Source organism: Physeter macrocephalus, chromosome 16 (genome assembly GCF_002837175.3).
Source record: "Physeter macrocephalus isolate SW-GA chromosome 16, ASM283717v5, whole genome shotgun sequence".
Lineage (NCBI taxonomy): Eukaryota > Metazoa > Chordata > Mammalia > Artiodactyla > Physeteridae > Physeter > Physeter macrocephalus.
In genome coordinates, this window is record NC_041229.1 from 30602814 (window position 1) to 30613318 (window position 10505).

Consider the following 10505-nt stretch of genomic DNA (forward strand, 5'->3'; position numbering starts at 1 on the left):
CTTGTGTGTTATTTGTTGTTTTTCCCTTTGCTCCTTATAATATTTTTTTTTGTATTTAATTTTTGATAGTTTGATTAATATGTGTCTTGGCATGTTTGTCTTTGTTTATCCTGTATGGGACTCTCTGTGCTTCCTGGAATTTACTGACTATTTCCTTTACCATATTAGGGAAGTTTTCAACTATAATCTCTTCAAATATTTTCTCAGTCCCTTTCTTTTTCTCTTCTTCTTCTGGGACCCCTATAATTCGAATGTTGGTGTGTTTAATGTTGTCCCAGAGGTCTCTGAGACTGTCCTCAGTTCTTTTCATTCTTTTTTCTCTATTCTGCTCTGCAGTAGTTATTTCAACTATTTTATCTTCCAGGTCACTTATCCGTTCTTCTGCCTCAGTTATTCTGCTATTAATCCCATCTAGAGTATTTTTAATTTCGTTTATTGTGTTGCTCATCAGTGCTTGCTTCCTCTTTATTTCTTCTAGGTCCTTGTTAAATGTTTCTTGCATTTTGTCTATTCTATTTCCAAGATTTTGGATCATCTTTACTATCATTATTCTGAATTCTTTTTCAGGTAGACTGCCTATTTCCTCTTCATTTGTTAGGTCTGGTGGGTTTTTACCTTGCTCCTTCATCTGCTGTGTGTTTTTCTGTCTTTTCTTCTGCTTATCTTATTGTGTTTGGTGTCTCCTTTTTGCAAGCTGCAGGTTCGTAGTTCCCGTTGTTTTTGGTGTCTGTCCCCAGTGGCTAAGGTTGGTTCAGTGGGTGGGGTAGGTTTACTGGTTGGACGGACTCTTGCCTGTGTTCTGGTGAATGAGGCTGGATCTTGTCATTTTGGTGGGCAGGTCCACGTCTGGTGGTGTATTTTGGGGTGTTGGTAGCCTTATTATGATTTTAGGTACCTCTCTGCTAATGGATGTGTCTGTAGTCCTGTCTTGCTAATTGTTTGCCATAGGGTGTCCAGCCTTGTAGCTTGCTGGTCGTTGAGTGAAGCTGGGTCTTGGTGTTGAGATGGAGATCTCTGGGATATTTTCGTCATTTGATATTACGTGGAGCTGGGACATCTCTTGTGGACCAGTGTCCTGAAGTTAGTTCTGCCACCTCAGAGTCACAGCCCTGACGCCTGGCTGGAGATCCAAGAGCCTTTAATCCACACGGCTCAGAATAAAATGGAGAAAAAATAGAAAGGAAAGAAGGAAGAAAGGAAGGAAGGAAGGAAGCAAGAAGGGAACGAAGGAAGGAAGAAAGGAAGGAAGGAAGGAAGGGAGGAAGAAAGGGAGGAAGAAAGGAAGGGAGGAAGGAAGGGAGAAAGGAAGAAAGGAAGGGAGGAAGGAAGAAAGGAAGGGAGGAAGAAAGGGAAGAATTGAAGGAAGAAAGCAAGAAAGGAAGGAAGAGTAAGAAAGGGAGGGAGGAAGGGAGGAATCCCCATGTTACAAGGGTATTGCAGAAGCTGAAGAGGTCCCTTTTGGAGAAGAGGATTAGTCTTTAGGTTGTGGGTTATGACAGCTGCCTTCAAATACCTGAAGAATAGTCATACAGAACAGTGGCTTTCAAACTTTTTGACTGTGACCCATGGTAAGAAATGCATTTTATATTGTGATCCAGCACACATACACATGCACATAACAAACAAAGCTTCACAAAAGACTACAAGCTATGACCTGCATTTCAAAACTCACCAACGTGGAAGAGGAGTGAGACTTATTCTGAGCTGATTCACGCAGGAACTTTCTAGCAGTTAGAACTACCCAACAGTGAACTAAAGTTATTAAAATAAAAAATAATTATTAAGAAGAAAAATTTTAAAAAGAAAAAAAAAAACGGTTCGGTCAGATCCCTAGGACAAATGGTGAAAGCAAAGCTATACAGACAAAATCTCACACAGCAGCATACACATACACACTCACAAAAAGAGAAAAAGGGGAAAATAATAACATATCTTGCTCCCAATATCCACCTCCTCCACTCGGGATGATTCGCTGTCTATTCAGGTATTCCACAGATGCAGGGCACTTCAAAGGAAGACAAGAAGGAAGACATGAAGAAAGAAAGGAAGAAAGGAAGGAAGGAGGGAAGAAAGGAAGGAAGGAAGAAAGGAAGAAAGAAAGAAGATAAAATAAAGTAGGATAAAATAAAGTTATTAAAATAAAAAATAATTATTAAGAAGAAAAATTTTAAAAAGAAAAAAAAAAACGGTTCGGTCAGATCCCTAGGACAAATGGTGAAAGCAAAGCTATACAGACAAAATCTCACACAGCAGCATACACATACACACTCACAAAAAGAGAAAAAGGGGAAAATAATAACATATCTTGCTCCCAATATCCACCTCCTCCACTCGGGATGATTCGCTGTCTATTCAGGTATTCCACAGATGCAGGGCACTTCAAGTTGATTGTGGAGATTTAATCCGTTGCTTCTGAGGCTGCTGGGAGAGACCTCCCCCTTTCCTCTTTGTTCGCACAGATCCTGGGGTTCAGCTTTGGAATTGGTCCCACCTCTGTGCGTAGGTCGTCTGAGGGCGTCTGCTCTTCGCTCAGACAGGACGGGGTTAAAGGAGAAGCTGATTCTGGGGCTCTGGCTCAGGCCGGGGGGAAGGAGGGGTACGGATGCGGGGCAAGCCTGTGGCGGCAGAGGTTGGCGTGACGCTGCACCAGCCTGAGGTGCGCCACGCGTTCTCCCGGGGAAGCTGTCCCTGGATCCCGGGACCCTGGCAGTGGTGGGCTGCACAGGCTCCCAGGAGGGGAGGTGTGAAGAGTCACCTGTGCTCGCACACAGGCTTCTTTGTGGTGGCAGCAGCAGCCTTAGCGTCTCATGCCCGTCTCTGGTGTCCGCGCTGATAGCCGCGGCTCGCGCCCATTTCTGGAGCTCCTTTACGCGGCGCGCTTAAACCCCTCTCCTCGCGCACCAGGAAACAAAGAGGCAAGAAAAAGTCTCTTGTCTCTCTGGCAGCTCCGCGCCCGTCTCTGGAGCTCCTTTATTCCGTGTGCTTAATCCCCTCTCCTCGCGCCCCAGGAAGCAAAGAGGGAAGAAAAGGTCTCTTGCCTCTTCGGCAGCTCCAGACTTCTCCCGGACTCCCTCCCAGCTAGCCGTGGTGCACTAACCCCTTCAGGCTGTGTTTACGCAGCCAACCCCAGTCCTCTCCCGGCTTCCGACCGAAGCCCGAGCCTCAGCTCTCAGCCCCCGTCCTTCCCGGCGGGTGAGCAGACAAGCCTCTCAGGCTGTTGAGTGCTGGTCGGCATGGATCCTCTGTGCGGGAATCTCTCTGCTTTGCCCTCCGCACCCTTTTACTGCACTCTCTTCCGTGGCTCCGAAGCTTCCCCCCTCCGCCACCCAGTCTCTGCCCGTGAAGGGGCTTCTAGTGTGTGGAAACCTTTCCTCCTTCACAGCTCCCTCCCACTTCTGTCCTCTTCTCTCTGATCCCCAGAAAATAGTTTTTAAACAGAGGAAACCCGGAGGAGACTAAGGAGATGTTATGATTAAATGCAATGTAGTATCCTTGATGGGACCCTGCTACTGTTGGAAAGTCTCCTGAAGAGATGGGGGGCAGCTGTGGCTCACTGTGGGGACAAGGACACTGGCAGCAGAAGTTCTGGGAAGTACTCCTAGGCATGAGCCTTCCCAGATCCACCATTAGTGCCATCAAAGAGCTTCAGCTTTATCCTTTAAGAAGTTTTCATTGGTTATGTAGTTTTCCAAAGCCAGGTGGAACTAACTCCAGATCTCTTGTTCCTTTAGGACCTTCCCAAAATCCCACTCAGCCAATTGGCCCACAAACCCCACAAGTGTGTGATAGTAAGCTAACTTTTGATGCTATAACTACAATCCGGGGAGAAGTGATGTTCTTTAAAGACAGGTAAGACATCAGTTCTTTTTTGTGTTATGTACGTGTAATAACAGGACTCACTGCTATGGGTACATATGGGCCACTATTATGCTTCACACATTGTTTATCTTACATTTGTTTACATACATTATTATAATTACAGTTGAGTGTAAACAATTGCTTGCTCTTGAACAACATAATGAATATATAACAACCTTTTCCCAAGGACACTGGCAGCAGAAGTTCTGGGAAGTACTCCTAGGCATGAGCCTTCCCAGATCCACCATTAGTGCCATCAAAGAGCTTCAGCTTTATCCTTTAAGAAGTTTTCATTGGTTATGTAGTTTTCCAAAGCCAGGTGGAACTAACTCCAGATCTCTTGTTCCTTTAGGACCTTCCCAAAATCCCACTCAGCCAATTGGCCCACAAACCCCACAAGTGTGTGATAGTAAGCTAACTTTTGATGCTATAACTACAATCCGGGGAGAAGTGATGTTCTTTAAAGACAGGTAAGACATCAGTTCTTTTTTGTGTTATGTACGTGTAATAACAGGACTCACTGCTATGGGTACATATGGGCCACTATTATGCTTCACACATTGTTTATCTTACATTTGTTTACATACATTATTATAATTACAGTTGAGTGTAAACAATTGCTTGCTCTTGAACAACATAATGAATATATAACAACCTTTTCCCCAGCATGTATTCTGTCATTTGATTCTCACAAAAATTACCATTGAAGTAGAAAATCAGTAAATATAATTCCATTTTACAGATCAGTAAAGTAAAGCAGAGAGAAGGAAAGAGATCCTTCAGGGCACAGAGTTCCTTGGCAACAAAGTGGTAATTGGTTTTCTGACCTCTACTCCAGGCCTCTTCTCATTTTTGTCACTCTTTAGGATGATAAGTATGTCAGTATTTTATTAGGAGAAATCAGTCCTTTTCATAACACCATCATGCTGAGAAGGATTGTGTAGACCCCTTTTAAGTATCATCCTGGAAAAGACAGCCTTTCCAAAGCCTGTGGTCATAATAGGACTCTGTCCCCACCCCTTTACCCTGGGAGTGGGCAAAGAAAGATAGGAGCCATTGCGGGGAGAATCCCCAAGAGTTCATGAGGACCCTGTCTGTTGGGGGCCAGGGGATATGGGCAGTCACAATGTGCTTCCCTCCTCAGAGGAGGGTCCTAGAACTCCCTCAGCAGCATGTGGCCTCAGGAAGGCTAAGGTCCCCTCACACACAAGGAACAGGCCTGCTTTGCATACAGTTCTGATTCCTAAAGGATGAGGCAAAATAATAATACAGTCATTTTCTGAACAATACAGTCTGCCACACATAGAAAGTAGGGATGCTCTAAAAGGCTCGCTTCTCTTCATCTCTCTTCTTGGAGTGTCACTGGAACTGTTTTACCACTTTGTGGTCATATCTACCCCAGAAGGCAGTGTATTGGCTCCTAATGCTTCCCATCCTGTGCTTTACTATTTCTGAGTATAAAAGATAAGGATGGATATAAACCATACAGGGTGTGGCTCAATGCTGGGGAGTGCTAGGAAAGACTTGGTTTTAAAGGAAAGCTCTCAATATAGCAGGACGTGCTTATCAAAGCAAATATTTGGAGGATGACTCCAAAGAACAGGACAAAGTCTAAGATTTGTAAGAACTGAACGGACACTGAGATCATTTAAATGTCACCAGGTCATGAAGCCACAGAAGGTTAAGTCTAGAAACAGTAATAGTAGCTGTCTTGCCCAGGGTCTCACAGCCAGGCAGAGACAGGACTGGATCGAGAAGTCAGATCTGACTTTCAAGGCCAGAGTATTCCCTGTGGCCTGGAATCGGGAAAACTCTTCTGTCGGCCCACGTGACAGTCTATGCTTTGTCGTTACCCCCATCAACTTTGTAAACCACCAACCAAAGGAAGAAGATAAAGGGAGTGGCTGCTAGATCTGAGTTTAAAGTTAACCTTTGCCTCTTAACTGTTGCATGGCCTTGGACACCTCCCTTCGCCTCCCTGACCTCAATTGCTAATCTGTGAGATGAAAGCAATTTCTCTTGTAGGGTATTTGTGAGGTAGGGCATGATGTAGGTAAAGTGTGCACTAAATGTAGGATGTTAGTGCTGTGTTCTAGGCCCTGGTGTGCTTGCCAAAGATGATTGTTACATTTTGAGAATTTTGCAAGCTGGTTGTTAAACAGCATTATTAAAAGTTAAATTATTAACTTTAAAGTTAAATTATACAACTTAACAATTGTATTTAAACCAAAGGTAATAAAAGTAATCAGAATTCATCCCTTTGTAATTATTTTGCTGCATTTTACTATTTATTTATGTTCCTGAGGCAGTTTATGCCTAATGTATCTATATAGTGGAGACACTATACAGTGGTGCACCACCTCAAATCTCTTGATTTGCAGTGGTTGTAATATTATTTCCACCATGAAAATAAGCAAATGCTACAAACCAGGACTCCTCCCCAGCCCCATCATGGAGAGCCAGATGTTAAACATTTATGAGCATACTACTAGTGCCAGCAATAGAAGGACCTGAATGACAGCCAGAGCTTGCTATGGATTAAATAAAAACATTTTTCCTTCTTTCAAATCAGGTTCTACATGCGCACAAATCCCTTCTACCCAGGAGCTGAGCTCAATTTCATTTCTGTTTTCTGGCCCCATCTGCCTAATGGACTTCAGGCTGCTTATGAGGTTGCCAATAGAGATGAAGTTCGGTTTTTCAAAGGTAATGTTTCCAATTATCTTTCAGTTTTTATGCATTAAAGTTTCTTCTGCTTTTGGGCTGATGTATGACACTACTAGCTACTTTATTTCCATAGACTTTGGAAAATCTAGCAAATCAATGGGAGTCTATCACTTTAGTTAAGAATTGCATGGTGCATGTCTGAATAAATTTAAGTGAAAAGCATATGACTGGAGATACATATTTTATGGCCTGTTTGTGAATGTGGACTTATGGAGGTGTTTTCTGTGCAAACTGTTTATGTATTTTAAACCCTCTCCACATTCTTGGGGTGCTCAGGAGTAAAACTGAGAAGATGGAACAGAAACATTTGAGTTGGGTGGTTTCCTAGAGCCTATTTTATACTAATAACTCTCCTGAGAGAGGAGGCCTCACAGGGCAGCCAGATGGGGGTGCTGCATCCTTGATGTCAGAGTATGGTCTTCAGACCAGCAGCACTGACACTGTCCTGGAGTCTGTTAGAAATTCAGAATCTCACTTACCATAATACTGACAAAGTTCGTCCATATTGTCAGATCCTATTCCAGACCTTCTCGAATTTTAACAAGATTCCCAGGCAATTCGTATGTATATTAAAGTGTGAGAAGTCCTGAACTACCATGAATAGAATGGGGTAAACTTCTTTGATTCTATCAGAATGAAACATGCTCCAGTGATCAGCTCCTGACTTTGAAGACACTATGCCAAACACCAGTATTTCTCCAAATGTATGTTTGGCATAGTGCAGACAAACATTGAGACACCTGACCCAGTCACACACTCAAGGCAAAGAACTCAATACAGTTCAGATGGACAAAAAACTTTGAAATGGGCTTTCTAGCCCTTATATAATGAAATTAAATGGGATTTTAGATACACAAAGTTTCAAACTGGTTTTTCCTGCGGGATAAATAAGGATACTTGAGCAAAAAATACAAGCCTGGCTACAAGACGTAAGACCGGTTTTATATGACATGGAGTTTACTAAGCCTAAATATGTAGAGTCTGGACACAGCCTAAATTCAAGTATTTGGAACTGTAGTCAGGTGCAATGATTTCTACGCAGAGTTGCAAGTCATTACAGATCGTGAGTCAACACTCTGGCCTTTAGGATATCTTTGGTGTGAACTTCCACAACCCATGGGCAACCTGGAAAAGTGAGGTTTCTATCACTGAGGTGGCACGATGAACTCTGTAGTCATTTGAGCATCTGGCTTTGGAAGGAAGCCCCCAACTCCACAAACCAGTCATTCTCAAAGCTTGCTACAGTTTAGAATTGTCTAGGAAATTTTTAAAAAAATACTGATTTAATTGGTCTGGGGTAGGATACCAGCATCGGTATTTTTTAAAAAATAAATCACCCTAGATGATTCTAATGTGCAGTCAGGATACTCCTCTAGCACATGAGACTAAGCATTTAGCTGGAAATCCACTTACTGTCTACTGGTGCCCTGGACAAGTGTTTTCATCCCTGTTTCTTGATTGGCAGGTAATAAGTACTGGGCTGTTAAGGGGCAAGATGTGTTATACGGATACCCCAAGTACATCTACAAATCCTTTGGTTTCCCAAAGACTGTGAAGAACATCGACGCTGCTGTTTCTGAGGAAGATACTGGGAAAACGTACTTCTTTGTTGCTAACAAATGCTGGAGGTAAAGACTGGGTACAGAAAATGGTAGGGTATCTATTCTTTCTACATAGAGAGAAGTTACTAAATTGAATCATATAAAAATGAGTCTCATAGTGCCTTGGCTAGCTGCCTTTTCTGGGAATGGCTGTAGCTCGTCCAGCTTCCAAGTTGGTTGACCAATAATTATCATGCAATTCCTGTCCCAGAGATCCAGGGAGAATGTGGACCTGAATTTGAAAAAGATGTGAAAAGGAGGGCATCCATCTTCATAGAGCTGCTGCAGCCAACAGGAACTTATCTTTCACTGCATTTGACATTAATAGCACCTACTGGAGAAGTAGAATTAGATGTTGGAGTTCAGAGGGAACTTATAAATCTTCTAGTCCACCCAACATCCTACCTCACTTTGTCCCACCTCCTATTTTTACACATGACCTATGGAATTGAAAGGTCTTATTACATTCTTGCTGGTGAATTCCCTGTAATGGTTTTGTGAAGGCTACACATTTAACAAATAGTTCTGACACTTCTAATTATTTTTTGACCAGGTATGATGAATATAAACGATCCATGGATGCAGGTTATCCCAAAATGATAGCAGAAGATTTTCCTGGAATTGGTAATAAAGTTGATGCTGTTTTCCAGAAAGACGGTAAGTGAATATATACATATTTCCTCTATTTTTTTGCCACGGAATAGCATCAGTATTGTTATTTGGAACAGAAAATACCAAAAATATTTATTCTCACAAATGACTTGGATTTTTGAAGAATTAAAGTTAAACCTAGAAATCATTAGTATAAGGTAATAAGTCTCTTTTGTTTTATTTCTAGGATTTTTCTATTTCTTCCATGGAACAAGGCAATACAAATTTGATACCAAAACTAAGAGAATTTTGACTCTCCAAAAAGCTAATAGCTGGTTCAACTGCAGAAAAAATTGACCAGCTGTTAAAAAGTTAAACAGAAAAATATATTTCATGAGTCCAAGGAAGGTGTTTTCCTGAAGAGACATAAATTTAAATAAAATACAGAGTTATGAAGTATAATCTTATTTATACCTCATTCTGCATAATTTTTATGACTTAGAATGTAATGTTTTATGTACTGCTGTAATTTAGTTCTACAAATGAGGGCTAAGTAAGGTCAAATTCATGGCTCCACAGTTCAGTTCTCTGCAGGTGTGGAAGGAAGGGGTAGGCAGTCACATTTGTATAGTCCTGGCCAGTGGACTGTGCCCAGAAGTGACTGATATCGCTTCCAGATGGAATCTTTGGATTGCTGGTGCAAAATTCTCCAGCACTATGATGATTGTAAAAGCACATCTTGAGAGAATTTCCACAAGGTTGAAGAAGGCTGAATTCCTGGGCCAACACTCTGAACAGTTACTCCAAACCTCAGTAGATTTTGCTTAAGAAATAAACTTTTGGGCTTCCCTGGTGGCGCCGTGGTTGAGAGTCTGCTGCTGGTGCAGGGGACACGGGTTCGAGCCCTGGTCTGGGAGGATCCCGCATGCCGTGGAGCAACTAGGCCCGTGAGCCACAACTACTGAGCCGGCGCGTCTGGAGCCCGTGCTCCGCAACGAGAGAGGCCGCGATAGTGAGAGGCCCGCGCACCGCGATGAAGAGTGGCCCCCGCTTGCCACAACTAGAGAAAGCCCTCGCACAGAAATAAAGACCCAACACAGCAAAAATACATAAATAAATTAATAAACTCCTACCCCCAACATCTTAAAAAAAAAAGAAATAAACTTTCATTGTGTTAAGCGACTAAGATTTTAGATTTTGTTAAAGCTGCGTAATCCAGTTTTTCCAGACAAAGATTATCTAGTTTATCATGCCTAATTTGGGAGGATGTTAATGGAGGTTAAGAGTCCTGTAGGTAGCTTCCAAGCCCTATGAGTTTTATGAGTAGCTCAGAGAGTTCTCAGAGTGTTTGCAGACTTTCCAAATACACAGAGTCTTGGGAATATTTTGAGGATATTCATGATTCTGAGGCAGGCAGTTCTCAAGTCAAGAATTTGGACAGCAGTGTAACATTCCCTTTGGCCAAATCTCTCTCTCCATTAAGGATTTTTATATTAAAGTATAACATAAATGCAGAAAAGTGCACATATCATAAATGTTCATGTCAATGAGTTATCACAAAGTTAACAACCCCACGTAATTCTCACCCAGCTCAGTAAACAAAACATTACCAGTGTCAGGGAGGGGGAAATATCTCCCTTACCCCTCTTGAGCTCTTGTGGCTGAACTAATAATAAAGTTGACACAAGACAGATTAACAGAAGAAGAAGAAAGTTAATTTAATTCATG

At 42.3% G+C, this 10505-nt stretch overlaps 1 protein-coding gene across 2 annotated transcripts in view; it reads left to right on the plus strand.

Moving 5' to 3' along the window:
• Positions 1–9941, plus strand: part of MMP1 (matrix metallopeptidase 1) — a 15469-nt gene extending 5528 nt beyond the window's left edge. The window contains exons 6-11 of one of the 2 annotated variants that reach the window (XM_055078668.1): positions 3732–3849; positions 4269–4328; positions 6431–6564; positions 8051–8213; positions 8740–8843; positions 9025–9941. In XM_055078668.1, coding sequence (XP_054934643.1) covers positions 3732–3849; positions 4269–4328; positions 6431–6564; positions 8051–8213; positions 8740–8843; positions 9025–9134 — 689 coding nt within the window. In that variant the 3' untranslated portion in view covers positions 9135–9941. The remainder of the gene's footprint in view (positions 1–3731; positions 3850–4268; positions 4329–6430; positions 6565–8050; positions 8214–8739; positions 8844–9024) is intronic. The other variant, XM_024115317.3, reaches the window with a different exon arrangement.
• Positions 9942–10505: the final 564 nt, after the last annotated feature.